This window comes from Sphaeramia orbicularis, chromosome 8 (assembly GCF_902148855.1).
Source record: "Sphaeramia orbicularis chromosome 8, fSphaOr1.1, whole genome shotgun sequence".
NCBI lineage: Eukaryota > Metazoa > Chordata > Actinopteri > Kurtiformes > Apogonidae > Sphaeramia > Sphaeramia orbicularis.
In genome coordinates, this window is record NC_043964.1 from 29,188,840 (window position 1) to 29,206,709 (window position 17,870).

Below are 17,870 nucleotides of genomic sequence, written 5' to 3' on the forward strand. Positions count from 1 at the left end.
CCAGTGTGTTCTCCGGTGCGTCGTGACTCCCTCCGCGGTGCGCCACCACCGGAACGCCGCCGAAAGAATCCCTGGGCCGCAGCACCCGGCTGGCCTGGTCCGCCGGCACCGGAGGGAAGCGGAACATCATCATGAAGACGTAGAGGAACAGGGTGAACACAGAGGCCCCCGTGGCGCTCCTGGTCCCCAGCATCACCAGCAGGAACACGGACGAGAAATACATCAGCTCATCTCCGATTTGTAACATGGTGAGAAAAAAAGCGCATGGAGGATAGGTAAAATAATAAAAAAATAAAAAAAATAAAAAGGCGCGTTCGGATCCGAGTGGAGCGGAGGATGAGGAGGATCTGTGGATGGACGCTCAGGAGGATGCCATGAGGGAGCTCTGCAGTCTGCAAGTGACTACATGGTGACAGGACAGAGAGATCACACACAGATGACCAAGCATCAGCTGTTGCATTTTACAGACCAACAGAAGGCGGATCAAACCATCCCAACCATGAACCAGACTCTGGAATAATTCACATCCGGACACAAGAAGCAATAAAAAAAAAAAAAAAAAAGAAAGAAAGAAAGAAAGAAAGAAAAAATGATATCTGTTTGCACATATACCTTACTCCCACTCCTATAGTGTATTACAAACCAAATTAACTCCACATTTAAAAGACATAAATGTATTTTAATATCAGCTTCCACACATTTCAACATAAAAAGGATGAAACATTAGACTTTTATTTTGAAGGCACAATAACACTGCTGTTCATTCTAAGGCTTAGCACCATCTGGAGGTCAGGATGCTGAGAAACTGAGAACATTGGTGCAGGAATGTTATAACATCAGAGTCACGAGCATTAACCCATAAACACCCAGTGCTACTTATCTGTCAGCTCCAAAATAATTTTTTCCCCCTCCATATTTGCCTTTTCTTAAGTGATTTATCACCATTTGTTATAATATTGTCTTCTGAATTTTGCAGTTTTTCAGTGAAAATCTACTGAAAATTTACTGATCATGTACAGTCAAGGAAAAAATTATTAGACCACCCTTGTTTTCTTCATTTTTTTGTTCATTTTAATCCCTGGTACAACTAAAGGTTAGGACAAATATTATGATAACAACAAAAATAGCTCATCAGAGATTAACCCTTTCATGCATGAATTATGACATCCTTAGCCAATATATTTTTCCTGAGTGTTTTATTCCTTTTTAGGCATGAAAAAAAATATGCAATTGAGTTTTTTTTTTAAGAAGTTAGAAAAATGGTCACTCCATGTATTTAATTTTTGAAGCAAAGAAACATGTATTTGAGATCTAATATCAGAAAGTGATATGGAAAACTATGCAATAAAAACATTCTTAATGCTGCTAATCAGATGTTTTCTCACAATTTAACACACTCTAATACTAGTTATTATTCATTTCATGGCGATAATACGCAAAAAAAAAAAAAAAAAAAAAACCTGTTACAATCTAATAACAATTAGCAATTGATTTATAGTAAAAAAAAAAAAAAAAAAAAAAAAAAAAAAACATGTTACTGCAGATCAGGTTTATCAAGAACTGCAAAGTTACAGTAATGGTATGAATGTCAGTGCATGGGATGATGCATAAGCGTCCAACTGTGTTGGCTGAAATGTCAATAAACCAACAAAACTCATGAATATACTAGAGAACAGCTGTAGAATAACTGTCCACTGTAGTGACCACTATGCATGAAAGGGTTCATTTTAGAACTGATATCTAACCATTTTCCATGGTTTTCTTGATAATAACCAAAAACACTTTGTTCAATGTTTTCTTTTCTGTCCGTTTTAGTCACATGATACACACACTTAATTGCATAACCATTGTTTGTGATGACTTGATGGTCTAATAATTTTTTCCGTGACTGTAGATGTTCATAAAAGCTTAGAATAACAGGTGAAGGTTATAGGATTAGTGGATTTACAGGTATTAAATATTTTAGATCAGTAGATGGTTTTGGTCGCCGGTGGCTGTTTGGGTCTTTATGGGTTAAGCACAAAAAGTGAAACATGTAAACGTAGGCACAATAAATCAATCGATCCATTTCATTTAAAACAAATAAAATGCAGTAGGTGAATTAAAGTTGAACAAGAAAACTGCAATAAATGTTTTCACAAGCACATTCGGCATGAAAATACTAATTTAATATTCTACGTCCTCATAACTGAAAATTACACTGAGAAAACATTTAGAATTTTAAGGCATTTCTTTACTGTTGTTCCATAGTAATATTCTGCTATAAACTGCTCTCTAAAACCCGATTTCTATTCAAAGTCCTTAGTCTGTGTTGGTTGTCACTTGGAGCTGTCTGCTGGCGTCTCTGCAGATGTTGGACTGATGTGTTGGAGCAGCTGGTCACAGTAGAGAGAACACCGATGTCTGTCCCTCACCGCCTCCACCTCCGTCTTCAGAAGAGCAGGGTCGATGGAGCTGCCTTTCCTCAGGATCTCTGGACAGACAAACCCAAAGAAAAGTCAGCACACAGGATATGACATGAAACAGGACATGATCAGGGTCCTCTATGTCATCTACGACAGCTGAAAAATGACCACAATCAATTCTTTTATAATGTTTTTTCTTCAAATGCTTTCAGTCTAATTCTGACTTAAGGATAAACATGATTTCCCAAATGTTTGGACTAGTCAGTGAGTGAGTAGTTTTGTTAAAAAACACAAAAAGCATTTCTCAAGACTTTAAAATACTGAGCAAAAAAGAGTATTTACATGTACAAGTATCATATCGTCGCAGTCAGGTGGAAACCTCTTACATCCAAAATGGTTATTTTTCAGGAAACTGGAAAAATGATGTACATTCTAAAGAAACGGGTAGATTTAAGAGATGTAGTCACAAGTTGTTTTCACCACTTTTCATTGGTTGAATATTTCTAAAACCATCAGGCCAACGTGAAAACTGACCAAAAGAATTGTTTTATGACCAAAAAAAAAAAAAAAAGACCAAAAAATGGAGCAACAAATTTTTCATAACTCTTAAAATTACAGCTAAATATGTGGCCAGGGTTCCACCTTGATGGAGAGAATGTGGAGATGTCAGTGTCAATCATGTACATGCCTTTTGATTATGTCCTAAATTTGCATCATTTTGGGATAATGTACAATATATTCAACTAGAAAAGCACTTGGAGAGCACAGATCTCCGCCAAGGCAGACCAGCCCCCCCCCCCCCCCCCAAAAAAAAAAACATGACCAAAATTTAATCATTCATTTGTTGCTTGTACCAGTATCAACATTTACTGAAAATGTCATCAAAATCCATCCATAACTTTTTGAGTTATCTTGCTAACAAACAAACAAACAAACAAACAAACAGATAAACCCTGATGAAAACATAACCTTCTTGAGGTAATAATAAATAATACTAGAAAAGCACTTGGAGAGCGCAGACCTCCACTATGGCAAATCAACCCCCCCCCAGCAGCAGTACACAACATCCAAACTAATGTAGCAGAAACATGGATTCATAAATGTTATACATAATATCAAAACATCTACAAGGACAATTTTCTTGCCAGCTGAACTGTCTTTTAACACTTCAAGTACATTCTGGTGGTAATAATTACATACTTTCAGCTCAGTATGGTTTTAAATGAATAACTTTTCCTTAGTGGATGATTTTTTTCTGAGGCTTTTATCATTTTTGTGGCTAAAATGTTTTTAGGAGAAGTTTTTCCTCCATTGAACCAGGGTCTAAAGTCAGAGGGTGTTGTTTATAGGAGGTGAATCTCTGATTTGTGATATTGGCTCATATTCACAGCATCATACTTTTACTTAAGCAATGGATCCCAGTTCTTCTTCCACTACTGTTCAATGCTAACTTCAAGTAGGGCACACAACAACCTACTTCCACCCTGCATACAGGAGCTGTTCTCAGTCAGACAGTCCCAGTACAACCTTAGGGGGACCAGTATGTTCAAGAAATCAAAGGCAAGGACCAACACAAAAGGCAAAAGTATATCTGTAAGTGGAGTAAAATTATGGAACAACCTTGACAAAGAATTAAATGCATGTACATCAGTCATCACATTTAAAAGGATGTTTAAAACTAAAATATTAGGATAAAGTAAGTCAATTATCAGTATGAATGTAAGATTTTGCTTAGATTATATTATTTGTTTCATTGTATTATTGTTTAAAACTGTGCCATCTTGTTATCTTGTTTTCTTTGTGCAACTTTCCTTCTTGTAAATAGGGTAGGCATAAATAAGCTGTTGTTTCAGCCTACGCCTTTTCACTTATGTTTAATAAAGGAATCCAAACTGTATGTATGTATATATCATGTTTTGTTAAATGGACAAATAAATAACTACTACTACCACTACTACTACAGGCTCATTTTTGTAGTTGTTAGTTGAAACCAGCAGGAGGCAGTGTTGGACTACACTTCATCTTCAACCCAAGCATGGCCAAGTTCCTTTTTCTTCCACAAGGAGGCAATGATGATCTTTTCAAACCTAGACCCACCATGTCAGTCCACATCCTGCTGCTGATTTCCAGAGGTACATAGAATTACTCAATTTGCTGTCAATGGGTAAATGTTTTGGAAACCAAAAAGCAAGAGTACTGTTTCAGTGTTGACATGCTGTCACTCAGGATGAGTTAGCTCATGTAAACTCCTCATCTGATACTTAATGGAACCCGCCTTTGTTCTTTAAGGAGATTGAGGGGATTTTTGAGCTTTTGTGTATACTGTGCTCAGTTGTGCTGAAGGTGGGGGCAGATGGGAGAGGCACTTGGAATTAAAGAACAATGATGACTTGTGAGAAGTGACTTGTACGAGTGCCAAAAGCCGATGTGTGTGACTGAGCAGGTAGCAGCCGCTCTGCCGGGGACAGCCGGATTACAGAGGAGGATTGGAGGAATGAGAGAAATGGGGATGAGAGGAAGGAGGTGGTGGTGCTGTCCGTCATGCTGTCAGGACATGCTGCAGACATCAAGCCATTTCACAGATATGCGTTTGAAATCTAAGAAGCATAAGAATGGGATCAACTCTTAAAGGAACAAAGAAGAAGAGACAGCGAGGAAGAAAGAGCTTCAAACAGAGACATGCATGAGAGTGTAGAATGCTTCCATATTTGCGGCGCAGGCGGTTATGGGTGCTGTCAGATACAGACGATCACTCAGCAAGATGTGAGGTCATCTCATTTCACAAAGAGACTCCTAACTGTCTACATGCTGTTCTCAATCTACTGCACCTCATGAGGATCACAGTACGGGTCTATGCTCGGCTGACACACTCTCTAAGGTTTTATATTTTTGTTTTATTCTGCCTTCAGAAGTCAAGGTTACAGACACTTGATAACCAATTGCAAAAACAAAAATACTTATTGTTCTTGGAAGGCTTTCAAAAGCCATCCTGCACGGCTAAAATTCATGGTATGGAAGCTATTGCTGCATCTGGTGAGTGTGAGAATGCCTCGTCCCCCCCCCCCCCCCCCATGAAGATGAGTGATCCTGTAGCGAGGCCTCTCATCGTTGGCTAAGGCATCAGCGCTCACCTGCGTCCTGTCAAAAGTAATGACAGCGAACATCCATGTGAGTGGGAGAGAGTGAAAGTCCAGAGCAGCTGAGCCTCAGTTACACACTTCAGGAAAAGTCTCAGATTTTCCACAGATGAATCAATAAAATGCGGCCGTTAAGCGACAGGACATCGCAAAAAACATCAGGTATGAGAGGAGGAAGACAGACTGACAGAAAAAAAGATGGAGGATATTAAGTAGGGTGGTTATGTGGACAGATGGGGTTGGTGGGTCCCCATGTGGATGTCATTATGTGGGACTATTCTGAAATGTTCTGGAGTGAAGTGATTTACCAAACAGATAAGTCTGCCTCAGGTGAGTTGGTGAAGAGTTACACAGATAAGCAGATAGTGATGGGGATCAAGGGGTAATGATATTATATATATTGCCCTCAATAATAATAGTTTGTGATTGTGTGAAACATTGTGAAACAATTATCTATAATGTCTGCGTTAAGAAAATATAAAGAAATGTGTATTCATTTGTCAGTTTCACAGAACTGGGATGAGATGATGTACAAAGAAGTGCACAGTTTCACACCTACAGTATCTCCTGTGGTCTGCACTTTTGGATGGAAGACATTAAAAATACGCTGAATTAACAGCATGCTGACGTCAGACGATGCCCGCCTATAAAGGGAGATGCAGCCCATGTTGATGATGGTGGCAGAATATATAGTCTGTTCCCAAAACAGCAGTGTGAAAGCAAAACTCACCAAACCACATGTGTACAATGTTTAAAAAAAAACTTGACCTTTACTTCAGATTTTTAGTTGTGAAAACGCCCTTAATTTAGTGCCTCTTTAACACATACATACACACACACTGACTGCAGCGTTCACATATGTTATCATTCCACTAAGTAGTGACTCTGGTGAGTCAGTTTTGCATGTAATAATAAATATTATTTTTTAAAGCTGCAGGAGCTGAAATCAGGGGACAAAATGCCAGTATTTGGAAATGCACACTTGCTTTTGCAGCTCCTCTTAGTCTACAGTCAAAGACTATATTTAAAAATAGATGACCTGATGCACTTTTGCGCTGCTGTGGAAAAGAGAAGGCACTTTTCCAAGCTTCTGTGTTGAGACATGGAGTACACCAATAGAGTCCTGACCATCAATCCCATATTTAACCTCCTATCTGTCTGAAAACACTTGTGATTATCCAAAAATCCATATGACAAGGTAGATACAGCCTGAAAACACTGCACACTAGTGAGTACAAATCCTGTTTCCTTTCAGAACACTTGAATTATCTATGCCCAGTGATGCCAAACATCTATCAACTATCAAGGCCAGTATGATGTGATTTATTGTATATACTGTACAATATGATGTGTTGTAAGGTATGATATTTCATTCAGCCCTTGTGCATAACCATGATCTTTTTTGCTCATTCAACTCTACACAGCTCCCTTAAAACCAAACTGGCACAGAGGAGCTCAGTGACCTGGTATCAGAGCACTTTAACGGCATCTTTATCATCAGTGGTGAATTCCCTCTCAATGTTCTGACCAATCCCACTTTGGCAGAGGAAATGACTAAAACCGCTATTGGTGATGAATGGTGTGGAAAAGAAGGATAATGGAGAGCTTTGGAAATAAAAGAGATGGAGGATCTGCTGACAGACTTCCAGTGCTATAATCTACTGTCTGATAGAGGATACCTCTAATTCCTCTCATCACTTTGTGAGTGTCTTGGACACAGCAGCTGGTCTGCAGATCATCACAACTAACCTCTGTTTTCATCATCGTCTTCATCATCTGTGTATAAGCTAAATGTATAGCAGAAAATCAAGGCTAATATTAAACACATTTTAAATCAAATACAGTGCATGAAAACATATGTTTTACATTAGACATTGTTAAAGTCCCATCCCTTTTTCCTCTTTTTTCAGCAGCAAGGACTGTTAGCATTATAGTATATCCTCCTGAGACCCAGCAATGCATTTTTGTCCTCTGTAGTGGACAAGAGTTTCACAGCTTTATTTGAAAAAACAAAACAAAACAAAACTGTCCATTATAAAGGACATTTCATTAAATTAAAAAAAAAAAAGTATTTAAATAACTGTGGCATCATACGGTTTCCGATCAAAGCAATTATGTAATGTAATGTTAATGCTTTTTAATGCTTTTATTCATTTTTATTGTGCTTTTAGTTTTTTGTGCAGCACTTTAGTCCACTGTGGTTGTTTAAAAGTGATTTATAAATAAATCTGGATTGGATTGGATTGGATAGGTGTGAATGTGAGAGTGATTGTTTGTCTCTATATGTTCAGCCCTGCGATGAACTGGCGACTTGTCCAGGGTGTACCCTGCCTTCGCCCCTATGTAGCTGGGATAGGCTCCAAGCGACCCCCGTGACCCTAGTGAGGATAAAGCGGGTTCAGAAAATGAATGAATGAATGAATGGATTGGATTGAATATAAAAAACCCAAAACTTTTACTTACTGGGTCTCAGGAGGATATTTGAAAAAAAACAACAACAAAAAAACAAACAAAAAAAAAGAAAAAAACAAAAACGTGAACAAAAAATGTATATTTGTGAATAATTGGAAAAGTTGTACTCTATTCTCAAATGAGTTATTGTTGTCAAGTTAAAGGTTAAAAGGTTCAAGTCTTCACCCCAGCTTTGCTCCATTCCCCACATTCTCATTTTAAGTTTTAGGTTCTATTCATATTCTGTACACAGCTTTCACAAAGTAGCACTAGGATGTATGAGTCTCCTGGTTACCTTTATCCAGTAGCCAAACCTTACTCTGAACCAGTTGGTTCAAAGGTCCCACCCGAACTCACCGAGCACTTGGTCCTGTACGGAGCTGTTGGGGTCATCTAGGTAGACAATCAGCTCCCGGAAGAGGAACTGCAGATGAGGAGCATAAACCTGAGGGCTGTAGTCTTCAGTCAGACTGGACAACCACAGCCCCAAGGCCTGCAGGGCCACACTACGCACCTCCTCGCTACTGTCATCCAGGCGCTTCAGCAGCTCTGTGCACGCAAACAAACAGGAGTAGAAAATCAAATGGAGTCTGCTGTTGTTATTAGTGGCTTGATTTTAAAGTAAAAGTGGTGGTTATAAGAACACACCTAAGTCTGAGCAAATGTACCATACTTCTAACATCCAACACCTGTTCTTTCATCCTAAACAAACTGAATTGTTTTATTTCATTCATTCGATTTAAAAAAAATAATCACACAAAATCTGTTAAAAAGTTTACATGTAAATTTCAGTGTGTGGTGTGACACATTATGACATTTTCTGTGAGTGTTCATTCAGGGTTCCTACAGATTTCAACAGGTTAAATTTAAGACTTTTTAACACCTTTTTAAGACTACTTAGAACAGAATTTAATGCCCATTTCACAGCCTATTTCATGGTCATACTGGCAAAAAATTTGTGACTCTTACAATTTAGGAAAATGTACTTAATATTACATACTGTACACAGAACTGAATGTTCTGTGATCATTTCTCACCAGAGGCTGCAAAGTTAGCGATAACTGGCTCCCAATTTCAGCATAAATTGTCCAGTTGGAACAGGTGGAACTGAGTCGACTAACATTACTTTCTTTGCAGCTTTTACACATTTTAACACATTTAAACACCATACAGCCAACAAGTCAATGGCATTATAACTTTAGCATTACAACCGTGACCTACCATATCAAATTTAATACCTTTTAAAGACTTTTTTAAGGTAGTAAATGCAGATTTGTAAATTCAAGACTTTTAAGACTTTTTAAGAGCCCGCGGGAACCCTGTCATTACTTACCAGGGTAGATCTTGTTAAGGGCCTCAGGGTCCAGGCTGGTTCCAATGAGTCTGAGTATGCAAGACAGAGAGCGACAAGCCATCAGTCTGCCCATCTGTGAGTCCTCCGTCAGGGCTGACAACACCTGGGGACTCAGTTTCCCTTCAATACACAGAAGCTGCACAAAAAAATGAAAAAAATCAAAATATGGTTACAGAGGTGAAGAGTTAAATTCCTCTAGATTTCCTTAGTGCTGAGGAGTGCGATATTCAATAAGAGGTTATAAATGTACAACTTGCCAGAATGACATCTGTGTCTTTATACTCAGCGTCACTTGCTATTATTTCCAAAACCCTCTCTAAACCTCTCTGCTGATACTTTCATTACACATCAACAATGAGGAGTAGGGAGGAAACCTGTGAATACTAAATGACACATCACAGTGACAGCTTATAGAAAGGAAAAGGTTCCAAAATGTCCATTTGCTTGAAAATGAAAAACCACCTCAAGCATGACAGTTTCACATTAGGTCTGGATCAGTTTGTACAGACACGTAGGCATGGAGCCCAACTTCAGAAGTCCAGTGAAGACTGATGTCTTCATCACATCAGCAGATGAAAAACAGAGGAAATGGACAAACAAGGTGAGGCTGAGCACATCGGGTCACTGGCCAAGGGGTGATTACTAAAACCTCTGTCCCCCTGTCTGTTTGCTATCGTAACTGCACAAAAGAAACAGTGAAAGTACAGTGGAGGGGGAGGGAGGGAATGAGACACAAAGAGGAGGAAAATTTGGCAGAGATGTGATCCGGCATGACATCAGTGACAATCTGAAGGTGCCAAACGTAACTGGAGCCGCTAATTGTTTTCACAGGGAGTAGAGAGGAAACAATGTCCTTCTAAATGAAAGGCTGTTTGATTTGCCTTTGGGAAATACTTTTATATCCGTATGTCATACTTGTTATGTCAGGACATGTTTTTTATTTCATCCACCGACCTCTTATCTCAAGTGTAACCTAACAACTCTGAGAGTAACGGCTGCATTTAGTCACTGCTTCTCAAGGTTTTCTGCTCTTGTGGGGACATTTGGGCGCCACCGGATAGTTAAAGTTTGATCATATACACCTACACCCACACACCTACACACCCACATTGTCCCCTAGCTGTTTGCTTTGCCTTGTAGTTAAAGACGTGTGAGCAGAAGAGGTGTGCGAGCCAGTTTCAGCTGGTCACTCTGCACACACAAGGGCAAACACAGCCAGATGTGCGTGTGTGTGTTTGTGTGTGTGAGTGCACATACTGTAACTGGGCACATGCTCTGACAGGCAGGTGCAGGGGCATGTTCCGGTGATAGTCACTACAAATGGAAGCATTGTTCCTCAGGGACAAAGGTATGTGAACCCACATGCCCCCACGTACACCTGCTACCTGCGGCGGCCAAGACAGAATGATGGCGGACGATAGATTTTCCTAAATGGCCAAGTGGGACCATCTGTTTTGATGTGAAATGGACAAAACAGAGGATTTGAACTAAATGTCAACTCCTGATGGATTTCAAGAATGCACTACCAAATCTTTTCCCTTACAGCTGAGTCAATAAAAAAGTGTTTCTGATGATGGGGGAAAGAGGTACATGCTACTGGGGGAAGTTCATATCTAGTGGACATGGATGTAACCACTGTGTTAAATCTGCCTGCCAATAAGCAGTATTATGTAGATATAACCTCTTTTTACCCTCGTAAAAAAGGTGTGTGTACCTGTCCAGGTGTGATGGAGCCTCCATGTAGCAGTGCCAGCAGACAGCTGAGGGCTGCAGTGCGGACAGCAGCAGCAGTTCGACCAGCCTGCCACACCAGGTTAGGAAGCAGAACGTCACACAGGAACTTCTCCGATTCATTTCGGAAAAGTCTGCACAGACATAGAAACAAACAATTGAAAGAGTATTACTAAGACCAGGAGCACAGAAATACAGGTCTTTTTTTCCAAGTACTGGAAGCAATTTTGAAAATAACTAAATAAGATGCAATATTGAGAATCCAACTGCAGAAAAATGACTATAGTGCAATAATTTTCCCACGCTTGTTCTAAGAGAGGAGGGGTGGGGGGGCAGTGGAGGAGAACCAGGAGGCGAGGAGTAGAACATCTGGGTCTCCTCCTTTCCCTCTCCCTGTTTTCCACGCTGGCTTAGGCCCTCTGACATCCTCTCACACACTACCAGAGTCTATAGTGCCTTTTATTCCTAACCATGAGCTCTGGCTATTTAGCTTATGACAGAATAAACTTATCATGTATTTAATGAAGTGTGCTGCAGCGTTCCAGTGCCAACAGGGGGAGACTGTGTGCCACTAATACAGCCTGGTTTGTGCTGCTGCATTAGATCAACCTCCTCCTCATCTGGACAGGTGTTGAAAGCTCATCATGAAATGAGGCCAAGACATGGAGAGACATATTTCCACATTATAGGGATGAAATCCAAAGGAAAGAAGAGTAGGACTTCACCTTTCACTTGCATGTGTGTGCACAAACACATACAAGTGCCAGGGAATTTTGACTGTACATCTCAGGGGTTTCTGCACAGTGAATCCAGTGTGCTTCTCTAAAACCCACAAAGCAACAGCAGAACAAACAACAAACCTACAGACACAGACAAAAATGACACTTTACAGAGTCAAATATACATCCACATTCAGTGTATTTAACACCATTAAGACAACATTGCATCATAATATCATATAATCCAATCCAATCCATTTTATATACATATAGCAAGAACATTTCCAAAGTGCTGCACATCATAAAAACAATAAAACAATTTAAAGAAATACTAAAAACAATAAATAAGTACATAAAACTACAACAATGCTCTAAATAAAACAATAAAATCAAATACTTAAAGGTAATAAAATCAATAAAAATCAATAAATAAATAAATAAATAACACAGAGGACCCCTCAATTCACGCAGAGTTAAAAGCCAGAGAATATAATGAATAACACTGAAACACAGAGAGTTGCTTTTTACTGTGATTCATATGTGATTTTACAAACTTTCCATGTTTCATCTAAGCTAATTGTGGAAAAATATCACTTCATGTTATGGTTGATTTCCCTTAATTTCTATATGTCAGGTCATTAGATTGTATTTTCTTAAGCAATACACAGAATCACCACAAAAGAGGCATTTACTGAAGGGTTTAAAGCTTTAATTTAGACTCAAGTCAGATCCCGATTGCAGTTCACACATACATAAAAGCACCCTCTCTTATCTCTTTTTTGGCACGTGACTTTCACATGCCACTTTCAAGGAAAGAAGGGCCAACTCTCACAGATCACCTTCTACTTAGATTTCACATCTTGCCTTTTAATCACAGCACATAAACCCACATGAAAGAGTGACATTACGTGTGTGTAGATGGATGATGTGCACAAAATCCTTTCCCTTTCTGCTTGTTCTATGGCGGAGCTGTCATTATGTCATTTTGGTTGAAGAACAAAGAGGGAAGGTTTTCTCTATAACTATCATTGTCCTCTTGATGACATACAGTATGTGTGTGTGTGTGTGTGTGGGCTCCAATCTGCTGAGCAAAGATCAGGCCATAAAAGGTTGAGATGTGTGTGAATGGAAATGTTATGGCAGACCACACAGCCCACCGTAAGTTAAACATTCGTTTGAGACCTTTTGAAGGTGTAACATGATTTCTGATTGCTGATGGTCCTGTGATTACCGGAGATACGGCTCAGGAATGAGAGAAGCAGTTAGCAGCACAGGTGGCCGTACTGGGAGAGTAGAAGAAACAGAGACTTCTTTTGTTTAATATGCACATTTACGGAAGAATAATGTCATGAAATCTCTTCCAGTTTCCATATTTTTGGCAAAGTAGCAGAATGATTTGGCTTTAAGAACGCTTCCTGTTATTTTCGTCACGTATTTCACTGTCATGGATATCATTTTGTTGTGTGTTCTTTACTGTTGCGCAGTTCATGCCAGAGGACCTTTCAACATCTCGGATAACCTATCGATCCTTACTACGGAAAAACTTAAAGACCTCTTGGCTGTAGGGTTAGGGTTAGTTACAAGCTGCACAGATGTCACCATGGCAACCCCATGGGTGATGTTTGTCTTTCTGATCGACAGAAGCAGCTGTTGTCATCACTTGGATACGGGACGGGCCTCAGGCTTAATGCATTCCCTCAGATTAGAGCTTTGAGCCTGTGCTGAGGGCTGCACAGCTGAGGGTTCTGGAGGGTAAGGGGGGGGGTACAAAGATGAAGAACCTACAAATTGGACCTCTCCGCTGAGTAACTTCCTCTCCTTCAGCCTTCCTTCATCGGTTAATATGAACCTTTGCGGCCTCTTAATCATTCTGGGACCTGAATGAATGACTCAGTCTATGTAATAGTCCCTAAGAGCCCATTTCTAATCAGATAAGACTTTTTACAGTCTGTGTGGTGAGACAAGTGATTGGAATGGGGTTCACAATTTCTGTAGTACATTCAACTGAGCATCACCTGAACAGATAACCATGTGACCCTACCTGAACCACCGTAGGTCCAAAAAAGCTTAAAAGGCTAAATATGTTGACCTAAAGGAAATGCCGTATTGTGATTTTCTATGTGTGTTCCTAATTATGGTCCCTTGTGGTCACGGTGTTAATTTGCAGTTTACGTGTCAGGCATGGCCTAAAAATATGAGCTGGGTTAATAATGCTGTCTTGGAAACCTCAGACCAGACAAACCCAAACAATACAACATTACACAGTGATGAAATGGCACTACACATACAGTATTTCAGTCTATTGTGAGCGCATATAATAACATTCTCCTGCTCAGAGTATGAGTATGTGTGTATAGTATGTGCGTCCGCCTCACCCCTGGGAATCCAGTGTGTTGGCTGCATCCAGTAACAACTTGGCAAGCATTGTGAAGATGCTCATCCTCATCTCTGGGTCTTTGTCTGGTTGGAGGCAGTTCTGGAGGAGAGGCATCAAGCGGCTCACAAACTCCCCGATCACTGGACCTTTGACACACATACGTAGACATTTGCTTTACTAATGCTGCGATGCGTTTTTTTGTGGTATCTTTGGAATTATGGATTGTGCTATTTTGGTATTGTGCAAAAAAAAAAAAAAAAAAAAGGACCGTGGACGTGTATTTTCTAAGTATTACCCACTGCTGAGTCAACTGTCCACTGTCTTAAATTCACTCTGTAACCACTTATTTTCAGCCTAACCACTAAATACTACATATTCCCTTAAAACTACAGTGGTCTTTTCAAAACAGGGACACTTTTTTTTTGCGCATTTTCTTAATTCGTCTTTGACAGACCTAACTGTTAACTTACGGAAAACCTCTTTTTGTTTAGCACTGAGTGACCGGAGGGCTTGTGTTATTGAGAGATAAATGGACTGGTGAGACGGTGACACAGAGTTCAGGAAATGATACATAAAAAGATCTTTGTGTGAGAAGAGTTTACTATATGAGTGTGAATTACAGGAAAAATGAGAAACTCGCATTGCAAGTTGTCCCATAGTAGTCATACATACCCGCACCCCCCCACTAACAGTCTGACTGCATGTTTACAAAGCTATATATAGTCATATGTGTGCGTAATGAGTGATAAGTGTCCATTCCCTGCTTTGGACTCAATTTTACAGACATGAGAGGAGACAGAGGAAATCCTGTGACTCTGCCTGAGGGTGGTGGCCAATGTCATAAAGAGATATGGGAAACACAGAGGGAGAGAGAAAGGGAAAGAGAGAGAGAAACCTAATTTATCGAAGAGGAATGTTTGAATCAAAGGGTGTGTTAGAGGAGATGTCTGCAACTTGCTGCATGCCGACTACAGATATGACAAGGCACCAGTGGAATACTAAACTACTGTGCATGCAGACATACACAGTCCAGGCTACAACTTGAAGAGACTTTAATCCAAAAGGACCCAGTGTGACTTTTGTGGCAGATCCCAAATGAATTTATCTCTCTATTTTTAACCTTTCCTAAGTGATTTATCACCATTTATTATTGTATTTTCTGCATTATGTATTTTTTCCAGTGAAAATCATCTGCTTTCCTATATTTATTTCCCTGATCATGTAGATGATCATAAAAGCTCAGAGCAAATTCAAAGGTTATTGTATGAAAACAGAAAAAAATGAAGAAAAAGTGACTTTTTCAGTAAAATCTATCATTAACTGAACATAAAAACAAGTGTGTCCATCCACTCATTGATCCAACTCTATGGGTTTTACTGGTGAATCAATGTTGTAACAGATGATGGTGTTTCCACATTCACTATGGAGACTCTGAACGTCCAAATGGATCATATCTGATGACCATGAGAAGATGACAAACTGTATTTTACACCAATTATTTCCACATATTGATAGAATTAGTGGATGAAGAGTTTAAATCAGTTGACGCTTTTGGTCCACGGTGGATGTTTGGGTCTTTATGGGTTAAACACATACCCTGTCCTTGAGCAAGACACTCAACCTCTTCCACAGAAATAGAGGGAGCAAGATTACTCCAGACTATACACAAAGGAGCTGACATTCTCAGCTGAACAACAAGATACTATGTAGAGGATATGACAGGGCAGTAATTATTTCTGTTTCCAGCAAAGGCAAAGAGTGCAAAGAGCTGATGAGTAAGCAAATGGGCAATTCTCAGTTGTCAAATTAACTACCGTCAATTGTTCAGTGGAAAGCTAACTTCCCTGAATCATGAGTACATCAAACAAAGCAGACACTCGCTCCCCATGTGGCCCCCATCGCATCCGGTTAATAGACCAAAAAGGATGAAATAAATGAAAGCTAGGGATGCTTTGTACAGTGCTAAAAATGTGCAACCCTGACACAAAGAAACACACAGTCACACACAAACTCAGAGCTTCAAAGTGGCCTTGATCTTTGGGAAGGTCAAGAGCAGATGGCTGTGGTGCTGTTTGATGTAGTGACCTGCCCGGGGATCACTGAGTGGACTTAGAATGGACTGGTCAGTTAGCTCTAGGAGTGTGTGAATGTGTCAGAGTGTGTGTGTGTTTGAGGATTAGACTGGTACCCAGCAGCCTTGCTAATTAGAAAGAGGGAGAGGGGTAGGAGAAAGAAATAAAGATGAAAGTGTGGCACAGGGAGGTGCTGATCATGGAGGATTATATGGTATAGAGCGAGGTAAAGTGAAGTCTGACCATCAAAGACAAGGTCAGAGCTTTTTAAACCACTGCACACACAGACGCGCACAAAACCCTTCTGACATGTCTGACAAACGGGCTGACAGACAAACACAGGGTGATACAGGGATTTACAAAAGTTAGTAAGCCAACTGGTGCTAATGACCGCCTTGTATTTTTTTCCCCTATGGGTGTGTTTGACCATAAGCCTCTCTGCTTGGGTGACAGAAAACAATGAGAAGCTCTAATACTGCGTTTAAAGACCTTAAGGTGTGGGTCACTGGTCAGCATGCATTCAGTCGGGCTTCAAACCATAAATCATACAGATTTTAACCCTCAATACTGCATCATTCCTCAGTCTGGACATCTGTCAAGTGATCTGTGTATTAAACTTTTGATGCTTGTGACATTTAACATGTCACGCAGCAGCTATGTGGACATACTGCAGTGATAGGATGTAAGTATGTACTTGTTTCCATCTTAAATACTGTACAGTTTGTTGGCGTACATTTAAATGAATGATAATCCAGGATTTTTACTTATAAGGGATTATTTTTGCACTGTAGCATTTAAGGATCCAAGAACTGCTTCGACCTCATATACTGTTTAAGCAAACATATAACAATCTTGAGAAAAGTATGCCTCTGAACTAATTTAAATAAACTATTTGGATCCCTCGTGCCAGAGAGTATTGCTGTTACTGCTTCAAAAGCTGCTGGTTCTAATGTGCTGACTTAATGATGGATCGTGTGTGAACAGGACAAACAGCTTGATGCTTATATTATGATGTAACAAGTTATGTCTGAACAAGTTCAGGAAAGAGTAGCTTCACAAACCACATGGTGAAGTAATGTTTGATAAAGTATTATACATACTGTAGATTATACAGAGTCACTGATGTGCTCGAGCTAAAACATATCTTTTAATAAATGACTAAACACCAAAACCTTAGACTTTGCTCAGTGTTTTGCGGCTGTACCCATTACCTTCAGCACCTGAGGTATAACTTGGCAATGTGCACATTCAGGCTTCACTTCTCACCTGATTGTGTGACTATGATATGCAGTTGAAGCCTCTGTGGAGAGTAACTGGACCAGTTGTTGACAGAGGCAGACAGCCAGCCCAGCAGCTGGTCCATATGTTGTCTATAGAGCTCTGTCACAGAATCCAGGCTCTGCACCTTACACAAGAACTGTGCACTCTGCAGAGCCTGATGGAGAGAAGAAAAAGGAGGACAAGAGGTAAACAAAATAATACAAGCACAGTTTCAAAATGTATTCTAAGACATACAGAACTGTGTAAAAAAAAGATTTAAAAAATGATTATACATAAATATTATGTGACAGAGCAGAGGGTATTATATTCAACTTGAACATTTACAGCTGTTTTCTTCCAATTT

The 17,870-nt window shown here is 39.8% G+C and overlaps 2 protein-coding genes across 2 annotated transcripts in view; both read right to left on the reverse strand.

Annotated features, from left to right (window-relative positions):
* Positions 1–514, reverse strand: part of LOC115424655 (glycerophosphodiester phosphodiesterase 1-like) — a 9,742-nt gene extending 9,228 nt beyond the window's left edge. The window contains exon 1 of the mRNA XM_030142029.1: positions 1–514. This exon is cut by the window's left edge and continues 14 nt beyond it. Coding sequence (XP_029997889.1) covers positions 1–247 — 247 coding nt within the window. The 5' untranslated portion in view covers positions 248–514.
* A 1,394-nt stretch (positions 515–1,908) lies between these two features.
* dnaaf5 (dynein axonemal assembly factor 5) overlaps positions 1,909–17,870 on the reverse strand; it is a 31,357-nt gene continuing 15,395 nt past the window's right edge. The window contains exons 8-13 of the mRNA XM_030142028.1: positions 17,513–17,681; positions 14,173–14,320; positions 11,062–11,212; positions 9,327–9,483; positions 8,351–8,542; positions 1,909–2,473 (exon numbers count right to left, since the gene is read on the reverse strand). Coding sequence (XP_029997888.1) covers positions 2,319–2,473; positions 8,351–8,542; positions 9,327–9,483; positions 11,062–11,212; positions 14,173–14,320; positions 17,513–17,681 — 972 coding nt within the window. The 3' untranslated portion in view covers positions 1,909–2,318. The remainder of the gene's footprint in view (positions 2,474–8,350; positions 8,543–9,326; positions 9,484–11,061; positions 11,213–14,172; positions 14,321–17,512; positions 17,682–17,870) is intronic.